This window comes from Arachis hypogaea, chromosome 10 (genome assembly GCF_003086295.3).
Source record: "Arachis hypogaea cultivar Tifrunner chromosome 10, arahy.Tifrunner.gnm2.J5K5, whole genome shotgun sequence".
NCBI classification, from domain to species: Eukaryota; Viridiplantae; Streptophyta; class Magnoliopsida; order Fabales; family Fabaceae; genus Arachis; species Arachis hypogaea.
The window spans coordinates 4,680,375-4,701,131 of record NC_092045.1 but is presented as its reverse complement, the minus strand read 5'-3'; the positions used below and the strand labels follow the sequence as shown (position 1 = coordinate 4,701,131).

The following is a 20,757-nucleotide window of genomic DNA, read 5'->3' as shown; positions in this document are numbered from 1 at the left end:
TTTTGAAAAAGCAGACGAAATAAGAAATGCAACATCCATAATCCATTTGGTCCCTCACCCCTTTTTTTTATTCATGTTTTGTTTTTGTGCCTTATTCTAATTCTTCGATCTCCAACCTTATTTAAATAGCAGTATCTTATCACCGCTGAAATTTTTGTTTAATGATAATTTTAGTATCTCTTGATATAGTGTATTTGAGTTTAAAATTTAATTCAAATACACATAAATTTTTAATTAATTAAAAATATAAAAATGTTATTGATTTTTTAAAATAGGAGATATTTAAGTTTTTCTATCAAAAATATATAAAACGAATTGATTTTTCAAAAAGATTTAGGCTTAATTTGATAAAGCTTAGTTTTTAAAAATAGCTTATAAAAGTTAATTTTTAAAAGATAATTTTTTAAAAATGATAATATTTATGTTTGGTAAATGAAGTTAAAAATAACTTCTAATAAACACAAGCAACAATAATTGCTTTGGTAAAATAGCTTTTAAAATTTAAAAATAATATGATAGACATAAATGTAAGTATTAAATTTAAAAATTAGTTAACATATGAGGTTATATTAGATTTTTAAATTTTAAAAAGTATAAGTTAACTTTAAAAAATTATATTTTAAATGCTTTTAAAAGTATCTCGATCTTTTAAAAATTGCAAGTACAAGCACATAATCTTCTTAATTTATCAAACACAAAATAAAAAACTTGAACTTTTAAAAAATGCAAACACCTCTTTAAAAAATTTTACCAAATCAAATTTTAAATATCTCATATTTTAAAAAATAAAAAATATTTTTTATATTTTTAATTAATTAAAAACTTATTTGAGATAAAAAAAAAATTGGAATTCTATTGATCATTTACTCAAGAAAAAATAGTGTGTTGTTACTCTCAACGGATAGAATTGTCAATTATAGAAAGGGAATAGAGTGAAGTGCCATTTTGACACTTTTCGCCAAACCTAAAAGCAGGAAAAGTTAGAGCGCCCTCGGTTTTGGATAGAATACGTGGCACCATCTGATACGTCACACGAATACACATTTATTCAGCATTACATGGCCCCCACGATTCCTGGACCCTTCTATAGTCCTAGGAAACACTCTAACCACCTTTCACACTTCCCCACGCGCTCTATTCTTTCGACGCGTGTCCCTTGCAATCATCTCTGCTCCTTGAGCCACCTTCGTAGCGCGTGAGGAAATTGGCGAGTGGGCTTGGAAAGGAATACCTAAACCTTCAAAACCACTAATCCCCTCACAAAACCACTGTGTTTCTCCCTAATAAGAGGATTATTGGTGTCACATCTGTCCAAATAAACTACTTCTTTCTTTCCATATAAAGCATAATTAAATTGCATCACATAGTTCCTCTTAAGAGGAACATTTTACACCAAAAAAAAGAAGAAAAAAAAAGTCGTCTTCTTTCTTCTTTAGCTCCTTGCTTCGTTTTCTTGTTATTGCGACTAATAATTACTGCACTCCTATAATTTTCAAGTAAGTCACTTTTGTTCTTATTCAACTACTGTTCACTATTTTATTGCTGTTTATTCACTTTTCCTTTTCTTTTTTCCGCGAATTGGAGTATTATGTAATTCGATTATTATTTTTTTCGTCAAAATCTCGAAAAGATTTAATCCACTTAGTTCCGTGAGAGTTAAATAGCTCATAGATGTTAATGAATTTGTTGACTCACGATGTAGCAGGTCAAATCAAAGGAGGTGTTTAATTTGAAGAGGTAGGAACCCTAAAATTGATTGCGATGGGGCGAGGAAAGATCGCGATTCGAAGGATCGACAATTCAACGAGCCGGCAAGTAACGTTTTCGAAAAGAAGAAATGGATTGCTGAAGAAAGCTAAGGAATTGTCCATTCTGTGTGATGCTGAAGTTGGATTGATTGTGTTCTCCAGCACTAGCAAGCTTTATGAATATGCAAGCACCAGGTAATAATTAATTAATTAATTAATTAAAAACTATTAATTAACTATTCATAATTGCTTAGTCTCTTTTTTTTTTCTCTTTGATTTGTGATTGAGTGTGCTTAATTATTTTACAGTTTATCAATTTTTTCTTCTTTTTTATTTTCTTTTCTTCTTTATTTTTTTGCTGAGCGAAAATATCTATTTTTAATTAAAGTGAATAATTAATTAAACATGAACACATTGATTGTGTTTTAAAGATATATTTGCACTTAATGGTTGGGAGTCAGTTGTGCTAGCTGTATGAAACATTTTTATATATTGCCACTTGCATTTAGGAATATGTATCTCAGTATCTGTGATGAGTTTAATTTAATTGCTTTCATATTTGCCTTTATCTGGACTCTTCTTTGATAGTAGTGCTAAGGTTGATATAATAATTATCTCAGCTTAATATTAATATTATATAATAATCATGCATGCGCGTTTGCATGGTGCAACTCTACATGATGATTATTATTATTATCATCTTCACCTTCCTTCTCACCGATTCTTAGGGAGTTATTTTATAAGCTAGGAATCTAGGATAGTAATTTCCAAAATGCTGGGAAATGTTCTCCTTTTTCTTCCTTCTTGGTACTACTCTTTAAGGTTAATTAATTAACCTTTCAAGTAAGTTAATTACACCATGATGATGAGGTGTTTTTGAAAATTGTAAACAAGAGTGCAATTAATATACCAAAAAAAAGAAGGTAATAATTGTTTGGATAGGATGTTAAAACAATCAATTTGAATAATAGAATAGCAATTTTATCATCATATATAAGTAAATAATGAGTGCAATCTTAGCATATATTGCAATTTTATAGGCTTTGGTGTAATGTTTATTAACAAAATCTATAAGATTAGAAGGTCATGTTTTGTAGATGATTTCATAAAACTTTAGATTAATCTAAAATCATTGATATACTGTTAATGTACATCTTAATTAACATAATACACCTATGTTCAGATTTATAAAAATAAGAAATTGTTTGACCACATATACTTACTGATCATATCAAATTAGAAATAAAATCAGTACAAATAATATTTATACAGATAATTATAATTCAACAATTTGAATAAAATACTTAAATTTTATAGAGTTAATAAATGGTGTAGTGTTAATATTGATTTTCACTAACCATGTAAATCTTACTGAAAAATAAATCATAATTGCATTGTTCGTTATCTTGCAGTCATAGTAGAAATAGAAAGAAATATCTCAGATATGAAAAACAGGAGAAAGATAGAGACTCTTAAATGCATGGTGATGGATTCAAGAGTGAGAAACCAAAAGAAATTGAAGTCCTTTTTTTTTTTTCTCAACTATGTCTGTATATAATGTTTACCTTAATAAGTAGTAAATGTGTCTAAATAATCAACAATTGAGACAAATAAGATCCATAGATTCCTGGATTTATAAGATCCATATTAAGTTTATCAAATTTTAATGGTAATATCTCTTGATCAAATCCAAAATCATTTCCTCCCGGGATAGCCAAGAGATTCAAACCCAAGACTTAATACCATTAGTTTGGATCAAACATTTACTAATAGTTTAAAAGTTGTAGTTTTTAACAAGCTTGTATTTTTTTTTTTTAAATAGTTTTCTAAAAGGTGCATGCTATTACATACACCATAAACCAAAACGTTAAATATCAAATTTTACAAGTGACATTAGTGAAATAAAATCACAATAAAAAATTTAGAGTCTGACTGGTTTTTGTTTTTATTTTTTTTATTAGGATTTAGTTTTTAGTATTTTTTTTAACTTTCAAAACAGAAGATATTAAAAATAAAAGTAAAATAAAAATAGAAATCAATTGGGCTTATGTTGATGAGAATTGGAGATGATTTTATATATTTAGTTCGAATGGAGTGATAAAAACATATTAGCTAGTGTCTCAACATTCATAGCTTAGTTAATGAGCACCAAACTTAAAGAATTTAATTTTTTAAAGTGAGAAAATTAATAAAACGATAAAGTGATGAATTAATTACTATTAAATTTAATTTGTAACTTTTATAAAATATATATTCTATTATTTTAATTTAATAATGATTAACTTTTCATTTTATTGTTTTATCAATTTTTTCATTTTAAAAGATCTTAATCTGTTAAGTTAGCTTTGTTTGATTGAATATAATAATTTTTTAGATTGTTTTTCTTTAGAAAAATTCTATTAACTAATTTTATTGGTATCTAAACATCTTAGAAAATTTATTTTTCTCATTCTCAAAAATTTGTAAATTATTCTATGTTCTTATAATTTTATTAAATTTGTAATTAAGTCTTTATAATTTAAAAATTTTCAATGCCGTAATTATATTTTTGTTGTACTAAAAATATTAGAATTAAAGCACTGAATTCCTAATCCTAAAGCACTGTATTAAATTTGTAATTTAAGGGAGTATTCTTTTTTAAATTGAAAATACCTACACTTAAAGCACTGAATTCCTAAACCTAAATGTCCTCTCATTTTTAGAATATTTTGTTAAGTCAAATGTTTGGCATATGACAGGCCTAATTACAAAATTTAAAACAGTGTAAGAATCCAATAAAAAAATTTAAACTATAGAGACTTAATTACAAATTTAGTAAAATCATGGAGATTGACAGAGTAATTTAAACATTTTTTGCAATAATCATTTTTTTCCCAACAAAAAAGGAAAAAGGAAGAGAAGAGAGCTAGATACACCTAATTTATGTCAAGGTAGTAAGTTTTTTTTGTCTAATAAGAAATTTTTAATCTTACTTTTTGTGGCAAGCTTTTGTATTAAGTGGAATTGAATTATTTGAATCGATGATAATATAAAGTTTAGATACAAGATATTCTATTGAGATCAAAGGATAAAGGAAAAAAGAAATATTAATGGCGAATTGGCGATATTACATGACACGCCTTTAAACAGGTTTTAAGGTGAAATATGATAATGACACTCTCTAATAATTCATATAATTACTGGTACCATCATCTAATGTTGCATGTTATTGTTGTTGTTGGATGTTGTTGCATTCGTCACCAACCTTCTCATTAGCCAGTGTTGATATAGACGACATAATTGTTGATGATATCAATTTGCATAATTCAGAAAATAATAATAAGCACTTAAAAAATATTATTAATGCATGCAATGCAAGTCATTATTCTTTCATATCTTAAGCAGTGAAAGAATATGGTATGGTGGTGAATTGAGTCAACAATCTGGTGGATTATGCTGCCTCATCAAGTTCGCTTTAATTTTATATTTCCTCCTTTGTTTTAATAATATGTATAATTAGGGCTAAAGAGGCCACTGTAAGTCTGTAACAGGTTAAATTAAAAGTTTGAGTAAGAGTTAAATGTTAGAATGAAAACAAGGTTCCTGTTTTCCCTCTGTTAAAGGGAAACATTATTTAATGCATTTACATTCGACAATTTGTTTGGATGCTTTTATGGACTGATCGTGTTTTGTTTGTCTCTGATTTTCTTGCCGAATGCTTGTTGCTATGAATGTTGAGTCGCTATGTTGATGGCTTAGGTTCAACAATGGTGATACTTAAAGCTCTCTGTTCAAAGTTATATATATTGTATCTTTAACCATTGATCTTGCGTTATGGAGCCCATAAACATAATTGTCACACAAGATCAACAGTCAAGGATATGTTATATATAAATTGAAACCAACATGTTGATATTCAAATACCATTGCTTGTACCAATATAGTAGTAAGAAGTAGACAGTGAGTTAGATCAATTTTGAATTGGACCAACATAAATGATACAGTCAATTAAGAAAATGAATTCATATATAATTTGATACAAATATTATGAAAACCAAATAGGATATTAAATTAGTTATAAAAATAGCAATTCAAGAAAGTTATTAGTTGCTTTAAAAAGTAATAATACTCAACTTGTTTATTTAAAATTATATAAAATTATATTTTTTCTTTGTGTGAAATGGTGAATAGATAGGATTCTGGATAAGTAAATGTATTTTCAAAGGCTTTGTTTCTTTCCATGTTTAGACACACAAAAAAAATGTACCTTCAAAAACTATTTTTTACTCGGTTAATTTCCACATTAATCTCACAAAGACATCAATTTGAAGTTATGCTAAAAATTGGAGTGTGCATCTGAACTAATCAAACCCAAACACTTTATTATATTGTATTTTTTGAAGAGGTGTTTGTAGTTGATAAAAAAAATATATGTATTTGTATTTGTAATTTTAATAAATTGCGGGTACTTTTCAAAATTTGCTTGTTATTTTTAAAATTAAAATTCTAATATAACCTTGTTTATAAATAAATATTTAAATTTATCCTTAATTAAATTATTGATGTCAAATTCCATTACGATCAAAATTTTTTAAAAATTATTTATTATGATTATTTTAAATTTTAGAAATTATTTTATCAAATACAATTATTATTATTTGTGTTTAATTTAAAACCAATTTTAGTTCGGTTTATCAAACACAGCTATTATAACTATTAGAAAATTATTTTTTTAAGTTAACTTTGGTAAACTATTCATTAAAAATAAAAATTTTATCAAACCAACATTAACTTATATGAGCTATATAACTTGTTGAAACAATTATGAAAATCCTAATTTATCAACCCTAAAAAATTTTGTCCACCTAACTCAAATTCAATTATGCTATATGGATACAATAAATCAATCACTAGTAAGTCACTATGTAAACTAAAATACATAGGTGATGTTCATGAAAGGATTGGATTATTTTGACGGTAAATTATTTGAGTCAGAAAAATATATAAAATATGTATAAATATATACAAATAACTTTTTTTTTGGTTTATGAAGCATTTTTTCACTGACATTTGTTAAGATTCCGCAACTTATGAGCTACTATATATAGTTTGAAGTTTAACTTTTGACTTCGTGGTGTGGCAAACAGGGGTTAAGAGTGAGTCAAACTAACCAGTAAACTACTCTTAATCGAACAAATCAGTAGCCGAATAAGCTAAATAGATAAGCTCAAGTTGACAATTAGACCAGAGAGTTAAGCATGTTTATTAAACTGAGTCGAATATTTCCAACCTTAGAGCTCGATCGTGAGCAACATCTATATATTCGGAATTCTGAAAGTATCCCGTACCCCTTATATGCTACTAGAGACGAGATAAAATTGCTAATCCAGTTATAATCGCCTTTAAAGATAGTTAGGTTGATCTTTCGACTGATATTTTCTCTGAACTCAACCTCTTTCTTGTAGTATACATATGCTACTATGCCCCATTATTTGTAGATATTTTATATGATCTGTCTGGTCGCCCAAGTCCCAAATCTTTGTTCTCTTCGTAACATTTAGTGTATTTGCTCGGTTATATTTAGTCTTGTGGTATTTGTCAAGAATATATTATTCTTATTATCATTTGATACATAAGAATGCATCCAGTGAGAAGAGCGGTTTTTGAAAAATATAATACAAATAAGAAACAAAATCGTTTTGCTATCACTTTTCTAGCAACTTTCACAAAATTTTAAGAGAGAAAAATACCGTAAAGCAAACAGGAAATTATGATAGAATAATCCCTTGAAAAATCATGAATAATTCATCAGGCATCCTAAATGTTATATATGCATCCCATAATAAGCCAGTAAATTAATTCTTGAATACAATGAACTTCCAAGTCTTGTTAGACTGAATCAGTAGCATATAAATTATTTTGCTCCGCCTAGATTAGGGTGTCATGTTCAGGAAGAATACATTACCAACTCACCGTACAATGGATATCTAAACAGGCACCGTCATATGTCTGTTCAATTCCCTTCATTAGTGGTATGACAAACACAAGAACTGCGTGTGAAATTACTACTACTGTCAACACAATTATACGAGTGAATAAGTGATCTTTTTGTTCATTTTGCACTATAATCTTTGCTGTTTCAGTGTGGATTATATTTGCTGAAAATTCTCCTTTTCACTTAAAAGTTGCAAATATGCTCTTGTACTGAACTTCGCGTGTATGACAGCATGAAATCAATTATTGAACGCTACAACAAGCTTAAGGAAGAACATAATCAGCTGATGAATCCAGCTTCGGAAGTCAAGGTAATGGCACACGCACCTCTCTTCCAGTAGCATTCAGCAGTTCAAACTTTTGCTCCTCACTATACTTAATTTCCTTCTTTGTTTCCTTATTAGATATGTTAGACTTGAAATACTTTCCAAGTTTCACATAATAGGCAACTCAAGACGCATTCCATATATTGGAAGGAAAAGAAGAGGCTAAAGAAAAGGAGTTGTTTTAACAAAAGAAAAGAAAAGGAATTACCAGCTGAACTAAATAATAATATCAGTTGTTTACTTCTTGGCACACATATTCTTGCTCAAATCCTAGGTACTTTGCGAACAGCAATATCACTGTTATTTTGCAGGAGAAGATACAAAAAGCTACCAAAGAGACTAATAATGCCCACATACCACCACCTTTGGCAAAACTCTCCTTAACCCTAAACCTCACAAGCTTTATGACAAATTGGCAGGGGGTAACATTAAACCGTAGAAATATGACTTAGGTAGTACAGCATGCATTTAAGTTATACCATGGATTCATCGCCTTGATGTCCCCCAATAGAATGACAGTCATTATCATGTCTCATGCCCACATATGGAAGTGTTTCAGAGACCCTAAACGGCTATACCTGATATGACACTGCTATCTTGATAAAGCTAAATACTAGTGCCATTTGATAGTAGCACCTCACATGCATATGCTCAGTCTGAGCTTTAGTATGCCAAGGATTATCTTATCCACCTGCATGAACCTCTCAACAGATATGATTAGCTGCACAAATCAAGCATTACTGTATTTGCAAACAAATAGCCCTCCCCGGTTATATAGTGAGTATTACAAACCCTCACACACGAAGTCCTGTCAAAACCTCAGCCTCCGCACACAGATAGTGTACTCATAGCATGGCTCATGACAGCAATAAGGAAAATGCAGGTTCTCTTTTGATTGGTCAAGAAACACAACACAACTTTTGAGACCCTCCTGTTAGGCATCCAACCACCATTACTGCACGTAGGTTTTTATGTAATTACCATAGAAAATTACATACTTTCTGAATTGTAATACATAGTTAACTGACTTGATATATTACATGAGAAATCCATGAATGGACACATTTTGACTCCTTATATAGGCACACAATTAAGTTGGTGGAATCGATAAACAAGCAAGTGTATTAAGCTGATAATATTCACTTTTATTGTATGCCTAACCATGAGGTGTTAGACTTATAACCATACAAGAACATCTCGGTTGGGGTTACAAGTTCAGAGAATCCACTTGACAAAACACATAAGAAGCGTAGATCATAGATTTTACTCTGATTGAGCCAATAATGAATCTCCTACAAGGTGAACACCAATACTTGGGAAGTTAGAATTCACTTACATTACAAAGTAAGCAAACCATAGATTGCATTTCTACTAAAAAGAGACCAACATGCAACCCAGGCTTAGATTAGTTTTGCCTGAAGAGCACTCCTTTTTGTTACTTCTCCATATTTTAGTCCTCACATTTACTACCTAACAATTCTCGCATTCAAAATATTCCATTTTTGTAATAATAGTACAATATACGTTTGACATCTGTATTTCTACTTGCTAGTTTTGGCAGAGAGAAGCTGCAAGCTTGAGGCAACAACTGCAGCACTTGCAAGAATGCCACAGGTAACAAACAGTTAAATAATATAGATAACACTTAAAGCAAGAAAAAATCTAGGTTATACCACATTCTCCCGCAAATAAAAACTTCACTAGAACATTGACACAATTACTGATATCATCGGCCTTTCCCCACCCCTTCCTAAACCTCAACAAAAATTAAAAACAATATCCATCCTTGCTTCCTATCCGCTACTCCCTCCCATGCATCCCCATGCATAAACTTTGCACCTATTAGAAAGTATCCCTAGTAGTCTTTTAATTAGTAAGTCAAATACCTCAGCAACCACACAAATCAATAATTTGGAGGAGGTTCAATTAGTCCCTAAGGAAAATACAATAAATTAGAAGCAATTTTGAAAGAATATCATATTGATAATAACTAAGTAGTATAATATTCCACATTGTTTCTTAGCTATGATGAGATTCTAACACTCTTTTGAACAAAATGTTAATCAATAGCACGATCACAACAGATAAAATCTTATGAAACTTTGTCAACAAAACCACTATATTGAAATGTGTACTGCTAATCCAAAAACTTAGTAAATTCAATAACTCTAGCTAGCAAGAGTCCAAACCTTATGAAATTTTCCAAAAACGAGATAAGGCATTTCATATATTTCTTCGTAAAAGCAGGAAACTGATGGGCGAAGAGCTTTCTGGACTGGGCGTTCAAGAACTACAAAATCTTGAAAATCAACTGGAGATGAGTTTAAAGGGTGTTCGCATGAAAAAGGTATCATGAGTTGGTGCAAATAATATCTCTTCAATTAGTTTAAAATTTCACCTTTTTTGACTGCATGTTCAAGACCTTACATCATTATTTCCCTGTAGGATCAAATTTTCACAGATGAGATTAAAGAACTACACCAAAAGGTTTCAGATATTTCCGATTTTTTCTCTTTACATGCCTTGACTTAGGCTTTCCCAAATATGACAAACTTCCATTAACACCATTGTAGGGAAATCTCATTCATCAAGAAAATGTAGAACTCTATAAAAAGATGGAATTCTTGCAAAAAGAAAATGCAGAGCTAAAAAAGGTAACTGACGAAGAAACTCTGTTCATAATTTATGAATCTGTTGTTCATCCAAAACAGATTCCAGGCATTTCTTAGGCGTACTATTTATCTTTAAGTTAACGCCTTCAGCTTCACTATAGCTAAACCTAAAAAGAAGATTTTCATGTCAGGTTTATGAAGCAAGGAGTACAAATGGAGAAAATGCAGCATCCAATCCTCCATACACTATCGGAAATGGATATGACTTACTTGCACCTATCAGTCTCCAACTAAGCCAGCCAGAGACTCAATACACTGAACCACCTGCCAAAGCAATGAAACTGGGGTATTTCCTCACACCAATAATAACACAGTTCTTTTCTATACATTTACTTTATAATTTCGTTAAAATTAGAAACCAAATTTCTGCATCAGACTGCAGCTGCAATAACAAAAACTGTTCAAGAATCGTGGATGATTACCATTTCTGAGCTGCTGTCAACAACTTGTACTACTTATAATGAAGCTTTTATCAGTGAGATCTTGTACTTCAACAATCACATTTATTTGATGCAACAATACAAAGCACATTGGTATGCAATTATCTATCTAGAAGCTTGCATTGCCTTCAAGGATCAGACAATGACTACCTATGTAAATTTTATGCAATAAAGATATCAACCACTGTGCCTGGTAATGTTTTATATAATTTCTACATTTGTTAAAATCAATGGAATGGAATTCCAAACACCACCACCTGTGCCTATACCTTCAATCAGCAATATAAAACATTAACAGAAACTATGTAGGCCATAGTTGTTTTTGTTTTCGCATCAAGTAATAAGTATGAATCATGTCTTTTCAGAACAAATTTTTAGCAGTACTGGTAACTACAAAGAGGGAGCCAATATCCTGAATCAAACACAATAATCTTGTATAAACCAACCCCATTACATAATGCAAAAATAGAATTCCTGAAGAAATAAAGGACTCAACTACAAACATCAACTCAGCACAGTTGTCTAAAAGATAGTAGGAAAATCTCTCAGACAGAAGCACATAAAAACATATATTCACATTTTTTATCGAAGACTTTTTACCATTGATTCTAAACAAATTTAAATAGATTTTAGGCACCTTTTAAAAGCAAGGTATATACCTTTGCTGGGGCAAGCATAAAACACATGACCGAAGAGTATCAACAATTTCTCATATAGATGCAAGATAACTGATGTTACAAAAAGAGAAGGAACAGTTGCCACAACTACATACCTACTCTGCTGCAGATTCTAAAGTAGAAATAAGGGATGAAAAACAATTCACCAATCCACACATGATGCTGTGGGTCGCAGAGAAGCTGTCATTTCTGACATTCATCCAGAACATTTGCATTACAGGAGGCAAAGCAAACTAGCCATATGGTGAATCACTACTATCATGATAGCAACAAAGATAATCATAATCTTTCTCTGTTATTCTTTCTTTCTTTTTATTTTTTATTTTATTTTTTATTTTATTTTTACTCCTTTTTTTTTTTTTGTGACCGTGGGGGAAGGGTGACAACTGTGCATGCACACAGTGGATCATGGCACACAATGAATTTTCTTAACCTTAAGTCAGAAAATATTTGGCATTCTACAAGCATGCATCATATGAGCTTCTGTGTAAAGTTTTGCAGACTTCCTAATTTATTTGACTTCTAATGTTATAGCTACATATCAAGTGCGGAAACTCCCACCAGAGTGAGTATAAATTATAACAAGACAGAAAATTAGAAATGTCTTCTAAAGGTTTATCACTTAGCATCACAGGCATGCAACATATGAGGTTCTCCATCAAAGTTTTTCAAAAGGTTTAGCACTTAGAATCAAGAGTATCAAATCAAGGGCTAAATACAACCATATCGGAACTAAGAAGAGAAGTGGCAAGACAAATTACTGGATCCACATGGTTTATGAATTATTCGCAACACAAATTGAATGCAATTGCCATCAATAACCTAAAACTTCTTCTTGCAGATGAATCAGGAGTGCAAGAAGCAATATGGAAAGATGATATGCATCAACCCTGGATAAGCTATAAAGCTCTATTCCACAAAAAAGCAAACTTCAAGCAGGAACACTCAAGATAAGGCACCATGTAAGAAGAATTCCCAAAAAGGAACTTATAATATGAGCAACCCACAATTTTGTGCGTACCTGTTACGCCAACCGAGATTGTCAACCGATAACCCTCAATTACAAAAACTCCTAATATAATTACTTGTATTACCTCAATTGACATTTCACGCACGGAGCAGAAACAAATTATTGATTTGTCAGTGCCAAACTCTCAACAGTAGACACAAATATTCACATTATTCCTATGCCTCCTGATGATTGTAGAACAGTATGAGCTTTGGAAGTAAACACAGAAAGTATCCCTCACAGCATTAAGCTATTAAGATTACACATTTTAAAATGATATTAATCAATGGGACCGAAAAAGGATAGTTAACTTCAAGTCCTCATTAGAATTTAGGAAAAAGCAGAAGTCCAAGAGTAAATGGAATTCTAACTTTATGAAAAATTCAAGATTGGGGACTTGTGAACAGGGGACAGGCAATATAAAGCGAACTTTATATGTTATGCTAATGTGAGCAGGGAAAACATTGAAACTTGATCAATACACAGCAGGTTTTTCCTTTAAATAAAGCACAGTTTTCAAAAACCAGTTTGTTTTTCCTCAATACTTCCTGCCTACCATCTCCACTATTATGTTTATAAAGGACAATGTTGTAGCGAAAATTGTAATTATAAACAGCTGATCTGAGGCTATATATAGAATAAGGCAACCAAAAGCATGTATATCAAGATACAAATCCTACAAACACCTTTCTCATAAAGACTACATTTATTTATACACTTAAGTGGAAAAGTACAATATTAAGTTGTATAGGTACCGGTTCGAGGATCAGACAGAATAAAATATGCACAAAAGGAAAAAGAAAGAAAAAAAAGAAGATAATGTAATTAAAAGAAAATACATGTAGAGGGCAAAGATTTTCTGTTTTGAGAAAGGTAAATATATATATTTATATGCTATTTTCCACATATAGTAATACTACTCCATCCACTTCATGATATTTGTTACTTTGGAGAGGATAAAGATTTGCTATTTTGAGAAAGCCAAAAATGCAAGAATGAGAATGTGCCTCGCCATCAAACGTAATGATTTCCTCAAATAGTGAAATTTGTCCAACAAAAATTATAAGGACATACGAAATGCAAAAGAATTGTGCAAGTCTACAGATGCATCACATAATTTGGAGTGTGAGCATGATTGAACAGTTCAGTGTACCTAGAAAGTCTTGCTGCCCAATCATTGTCAACTCCACAAAGACTTTGCCAACGGTCAAGAAACTATGCTAGGCTATGCATGAACAGATTCTCTTGCCCAACACTAACAAGCTTCATTAGAGAAGCCTATCACTCTAAATACTCTAAATGGATTTAGTTGCATTGATAGAAAACTACATCTTGACCCTGGACCACAAATTTACATAGCCAGAGACACAGGCAATCTACCCAACATTTGGAAGCATATTTACTTTTAATCCCAAACTGAAAGATGGCAGCCAAGTGCACGAGACTTCCACTTCATATAGTCTGAAAAGGGAAAATGTAGATAGCCTTATTCTCACAAATAGAGGATATTTCCAAGATTTGAACCTCTGACCTCCAGGTCATAAAGTTACCTTATGGTTAAACAAAGACCTATTCTCCAAGACTCCATGAATATACATTTGATCTGATTTCCTTACCAGGCCTCTACAAGTCTTCTTGCTACATGTGTCTGAACTACCTAAGATGATATTCCACCATCTTATCTACGATAGGGGCTATCCCAAATCTCTCTAAGGCACTCCTTCCCGATCATACCCTTAAGCTTTAATGATGCTTCCGCCAAATGCAATTGTATATATGAAATATAATATATCTAAAACCCTGAAAATATGCATTTTATATCCATTTAATTTACCAATTATAAGCTTCAGCCATTTAAGACTGGAAACCACAAATAATCTATTTGTTAATTCTTGATACATAGATAATTCAATTTAGTTTAACTGGTCAAGAGCTTATCACAAATGGTGGTTCATCAACCTTCCTTTCTTGCTATATAGATAAAGTTTTAGAAACTGTCATGCCATTAATAGACAAAACTGCTGGCATGTGAAGGTAAGATCCTCACCATGTTGTGATCACGCAGTCTTTCTTGCTATATAAAGTTTAGAACTGTCATACCATTAATAGACGAAACCACTGACATGTGAAGGTAAGATCCTCACCATTGTTGTGATCATACAGCCAGCCAACCTGAAGACAACAATGCAACTCATAATGAATCTTTTCTGCAGTAGAATAAAAAGAAGGGGGATCATAATTTCTTATCAATGATTATAATATAACTAAATATTAAAATTATAGATATGAAAAGATGCACGAGCTAGTAGATGAGCATAGAAAAAATCAGACCCTAGAATGTACTTTCTCTTTTGCAATAAAAAGAACTATTACAGTTAGATCAGAGCCTTAAGAAAATCGGAATCAGAAAGCAATCACTTAAGCACTAGACGGAAGCTATATTTCATAGCAAGGGTTCAACTAAATTTGTTTAAAGTTTTGATATTCACATTCGGCATAAAAGGTAACATTGCACCTAGTTAAGGCACCATAGGACAGGATATTGATCCTATCGCACGTTAAGGGTGATACTTGCCAAAAAAATCCAACACGTATATGCAATAGAGTGGAAATATGATTCCTTTTCACCCTTCATTTTTTCCCCTACAGACAATAAATCATAATTTTGAGGATGTGGAAGGATTATTTATAAAGAAATGGAATAAGTTTCTTCCCATACATATCAAGATTTCCCACTATGCAATAAAGTCTTTAATGTGATTGACAGTAACAGCTGTAAGCAGTTTGACGAAGATCCTATTTTTAGACAAGTAAAGATCAAATAAAAGTTTGAAGTACTAGAGGTATAAGTGATTCAAACCTCGGTCCTCTTTTCTTTCTTTCCTCTCTCCCCTAACAATTCTCAAAATGCACTAAATGGATACATGAATATAAATTTTAAGATTTTAACCAACTAAACTAGCAGTAGCATATAATCAAGAGTCAAGAGTATGGCTCAACTATATAATTGCACTATTGCACTGTTATGATATTGCACTTTACTTATGCTCTATATCATTATTGAAAAACCACTTAACAAAATGATCAATTAATTCAAACTTAAAGACTACAACTCGTAATAGCAATGCATACACCAAAGAACAGCTGCTCTTAGGGTTGTGTGACTTTGCTCATGATGAAAATCTACTGATTCAATTAAATAATCCACAATCCATATGAATAAAGCTCAGAAGCCAACCAAATTCACGAAGCCATGCACTCTAACAAGTAACTACCGAATTTGATTCGGCATCTGCTTATTATTCCAACCGTGTTCATTAACCTAAGCACCTCAAATTCAGTACTTCAAGCAACAACTCAACAAACACAATTTATATCGCCGAAAAAGACAATCATGCCACCACGACACACACGCAGGCAAAATTATTACAAAATAACATCATCAAGCTGGATCACCTTCAAGGAGCGAAAATTAAAATCTGAAAAACGAGGAAGAGCGAGCGAGAGATCAAATCACTACAAAACAACGGCACCTAAAGTCAGATTACCGATTCGATGAGCGGCTTCACATAAAATGTTGATTGAAAAAAGCAAAACCGCATAGAATTCATATGAATAAAAACAGAAACGAAGTGCAACCAGCGGATAAAGAATAAAATAATCAAAACCTAGCGAGAATCAATGCATGTTAGGCAAGAAGAATAATAGCTTACGTAGAGATCGCGGCGATGAGAAAAGTTGAGATAAACATCACCACGATCTGGTGAAAAACGAGCGAGAGGTGGAGCTACGCTGGAGGAGGAAGAAGAAGTGAAGAGTCAAGAGAGAACCGCTCGCGTGCTGGAAAACGTGAAGAGGAGTAGTTTGTTAGGCTTTGGGAGGAAAGAGGAGAGAGTAGTAAGCAGTGACGCACCCACAGCCGGCAGCGCACAACTTGCCACGTCACTCTCGCACCAAATATATATCTTTTAAGACGAAGGAAGGGGTTCTTACTTCTTAGCCAATCAGAGCGCATGAAGAGGGTAATTTTGTCAATTCATCAAGCGCTACCAGACGGGCACCGCCCAATCGCCCCATTGCTCTCAAGTCTCAACACTTTCTGCACGTGGTTGGCACGCATCTAACAATTACTTTTTGGTACACTTGGAAGTTTTTTAATTATTTTTAAGCTTGAACTAAAAGAAAAAGATTTATTTACTATATTAATTTTTATAATTTATTTTATATATTTTTTAATTAAATTTTTATATTATTTTAATTTTATAGTTATATCTTTTTCATATAAAAAAGATTAAGACTAATAAAATATTTCTTTTAAAATATATATAGTTAAATATTTAATTAAGTTTTTAATTATAAATATTTTTAATTTACAAAAAAATATTCAATTAATTTTAATATTTTTTATACTATAAATAACTTAATTATAAAATTAAAAAATATAAAAATTTAATTAAAAATTTAGTACGAATACAGAAACCAACACACTAATTAAACCAAAGAAAAACATATGGACACAGGATAAATTGGAAAGGAAAGATGGCCTCTTCATCTATTATTCAAGATGATTATAATTTGACTTTAATTATTTCGTATTTAAAATTTATAATTGATGAAGTTAATTACTATTATTATTGATTTAATAACTAAATAATTATAATATTAATGTCATTTTTAATCTTATATCTATAAAAAGTAAGCATTTTTTACATCTAAATAAGAGAGGTCATATGACAAGTTTTATAAATTTTATAATATCTAATATTTTTATATGAATTTAGATCTTTTAAATGAAAAAGTTTGTAAAATAATAAAATGAAGTGTTAATTATTACTATTAATTTTGTATATCTTATAAATTATTCTCTAATATTTTATATTTATGTGATTATTATATCTCTTAAATATTTACTAATTTTTGACATCGAAAACCTTTTGCAAGTACTTTAGAAATATACCTAGCAAGTTCGACTTCATCAACACAAATAAAATATCTAAATGTCAATTTAATAAAAGGAAAAAAAATATATAATACAATCATTTCAAGCATATCAAATTAAACTTGTTTAATCACCAAAAAAATTAAACTTGTTTCTTATTAGAAATAGTTTGTTTTTAAGATGTGCTAATTAATAGAACAATAGAGAAATCATTAGTTAAACTGTTAACAAGCTAGAGATGATTTAGATCAAATAAGAGATCATTAGTTAAACTCTCAATTATGTAGACATATGTGTGCTAAGGATATTAGTATTAATTATCATAAAATCGTCCTTTGATCTGTAAATAAAGATTTTGTGAAAAATGTCAATCGTTGTATATTTATGTATATAGTAGTAGGTAATTAACTTATTAACTTATATAACCAAATAATGAATCTAAAAATCATCATCTGCTAAATAAAAAGGTAAAACTTAAAAATCAAGGTAAGGAAAAATAATCTAATATTTTTATTGATTTAATATTTATATTTTTTCCTACAATTGTCAATATAAAAATATTTTATACAGAGAATTAATCATGTATATTAGTATATTACTACATTAATAAAACAATATAAAACATTATTTAAAAAATTATTTATACACATAAATTTGATTAAATAACGGCATGTATACTAAAATTAAAATTTATTTTTATGTTAAAATAACTACATTGTATAGTATATAGAGTATAGTGTTATTGTAACTTTATAATTAAGTGATTTAAAATATATGAGTTTAATTTTGATATACTAATAATGTAAAATATTTTATACAATAATTATTTAATTATATATTTTTTTTTAAATAATTATTTATGTGATTAAGTATAAAATATAGTTATTTTATTAATACAACAATACATAATTAAATATATGTATAAAATTATTTTATATTATAAATACATAAAAATTAAATTCTAATATATAAGACAAAAACTTGCAAAACCGCAAGTGTAAAACTTAAGAGAAGTACAATATGTAAAAGTTAGTTGTTGGACAATTCTCTTTTTATTGTATGTGTTAAACTTTAAATTCTTTTGTTATTATATATTGTTGGATTACTTTAAATTACTTATATAATACATCTCAAAACTTATGTGGTTTAATTTATTTAATAATGATAATAACTAAATGTTTTTGTACAATATGTATTTTACTTCTATATCTAAGAATGAAGAGAATAGAAACACAACCTTAATAACGTTGATAAACAACTATTCATCAATAACTATATATATCCAAGAAAAGGGAAAATTAAAAAGTACATGTCTCAATTTTTTTTGTCCGTCAACAAAATAAACCTGTACTTTACCCGACAAGATCCAGGCTTAGATCGCCTCTAAAGTACGATGAACTTGGACAGCTTATTTCTTTAACTAAATCGTCTAGTTTTAATTACAAGCAAATTTCCTTCTTTTTTTATAATGGCATCATTTTTTGATTTAAATCCTCTAAATTTTGAATTTCATTTTAAAAAATAAAATTTGATCTCTCACTATTTATTTTATAAGTGGAACCAAGAGAAAATATGAGGAAAAAACAATTCAAATGTAAGAGGTCAAACTTTACTCTTTAAAATAAAATTTAAAATTTAAAAGATCCAAATTTATCATTTTTAATCATTAATTCAATTCTTTTTAGTTTAGTAATCTAACAATATATTTTAACTCATATTTTTAAATAATAATAATTAATTAATCACTAAAAATAATAATTTTCAATGGTTCTTTATCGTTACTCTTCCTTTTATGTATGTTTAACTGAAAACGCAAACCAAAAACCCACAACCGAAGCTTAGTTAAGTGACTATACTAATACTAACAATATCTAAAATGAACGACGAGGATCCCAAACAAACCCAATTGAAGAGGATCCTAGCTAGTAGCTACACTCTCTAAGCATTTATATCTTAATACACAACAACGTTATTAAAAATATAGTAGTGTTTAATTTATAGAAATATATTGACCTCAACATATGGATTTACTCTTAAGATACTACGATCTAAATAAATTAAAAAAATCAATTAATATAAGAATAATAAATGAAGCCAATTAAAGAAAGACCTGGACATACAGTACACATACAATAGCAAACCCTATCAAGAAAAACGAGACATGTAAATATAGAGTAATTACTAATTATCATGACTATTACTTACTAATGAAAAGAAAAACGAGATCATTTTCCATGTATGTAGTATTTTCTTCGTTGATCTCCGTATAATATAATACCAGCATCTACATGAACCTGTTTCAGAATAAGCAAATGAAACCGTAAGCTTAGAGGACAGAAGAAAAAGAAAGAAATTAGGAAGGTCGATACTTGATAGAGTGTGTAGTTGAAGTAGGAGAGAAACAAAGCAAGAAATAAATGGTTAATTACTTTGTTAAATATTCATGTGTGTGTTGAGCATTATATTGATTGAATTGCTGCACAGCGTTAATTTTGGTGTGGTGTGAAGAAAGGTATGATGAGGGGGGTTGCAAATTGCAATAATAGAATGTAAGGAAGCGGCAACGTGGTAGAGAGAGAAAAAAATATCTAAGTTAGAATGCATTAAATTATTAGCAAATAGGAAGCGGAGGGAATAACTTGTCCCTGGACAGCTGTCGGTTCTGGATTCGCACTCACCATACATTGTATTTTTCTTAATAAAATCACCATCATGTTATATGATTAAATTATTTTGATAATTAAATTTAATTAAGTTAATTCAATAATTTGTTATTTTAATAAAGATTAGTTAAAAAGGTATGCAAAAAGAAAAAAAATTATTAGACTTTATTAGTTTAATTTGTTCACCTAACATTTTTTCATAAAATAATTTAACATAACTTTTTTTTTTCACAAGAAGAAAGAGAAAAATATATAATTATATAACTCAATGTTATTGTTTTTTTTAAATGGTTTAAAATTTTTCAAACAA

At 29.9% G+C, this 20,757-nt stretch overlaps 1 protein-coding gene and 1 long non-coding RNA gene across 7 annotated transcripts; one reads left to right on the top strand and one right to left on the bottom strand.

The window, feature by feature from the left end:
* The first annotated feature begins 1,360 nt into the window (after positions 1-1,360).
* LOC112714782 (MADS-box transcription factor 23) lies at positions 1,361-11,412 on the top strand. 3 transcript variants are annotated; one of them, XM_072205670.1, is made up of 9 exons: positions 1,361-1,496; positions 1,706-1,943; positions 7,954-8,032; positions 9,600-9,661; positions 10,295-10,394; positions 10,493-10,534; positions 10,621-10,701; positions 10,851-11,005; positions 11,095-11,412. In XM_072205670.1, exons 2-9 carry the CDS (start codon positions 1,762-1,764, stop codon positions 11,108-11,110), a joined length of 717 nt encoding a protein of 238 aa, XP_072061771.1. In that variant the 5' UTR covers positions 1,361-1,496; positions 1,706-1,761; the 3' UTR covers positions 11,111-11,412. The 3 variants fall into 3 exon arrangements, with proteins under 3 accessions (XP_072061771.1, XP_072061770.1, XP_025622236.1); XM_072205669.1 differs by having other exon boundaries at positions 9,609-9,661; positions 10,851-11,368; XM_025766451.3 differs by having other exon boundaries at positions 10,851-11,368.
* On the bottom strand, positions 8,982-20,374 carry LOC112714784 (uncharacterized). 4 transcript variants are annotated; one of them, XR_011867040.1, is made up of 10 exons: positions 20,214-20,374; positions 19,990-20,078; positions 16,839-16,944; positions 16,559-16,685; positions 16,302-16,361; positions 14,946-15,017; positions 10,930-13,030; positions 10,446-10,826; positions 10,237-10,346; positions 8,982-9,339 (listed from the first exon to the last, which is right to left on the bottom strand). It is a non-coding gene; the product is annotated as an uncharacterized lncRNA (long non-coding RNA). The 4 variants fall into 4 exon arrangements; XR_011867041.1 differs by having other exon boundaries at positions 9,291-9,635; XR_011867042.1 differs by lacking the exon at positions 16,302-16,361 and having other exon boundaries at positions 20,214-20,358.
* Positions 20,375-20,757: the final 383 nt, after the last annotated feature.

Coding starts and splice junctions, on each gene's coding strand:
- LOC112714782 (XM_025766451.3), top strand. CDS start 1,762: ATGGGGCGAGGAAAGATCGCGATTCGAAGGATCGACAATTCAACGAGC. Junction 10,395..10,492: donor AGGGTGTTCGCATGAAAAAG/GTATCATGAGTT, acceptor ATTTCCCTGTAG/GATCAAATTTTCACAGATGA. Junction 10,535..10,620: donor TTAAAGAACTACACCAAAAG/GTTTCAGATATT, acceptor ACACCATTGTAG/GGAAATCTCATTCATCAAGA.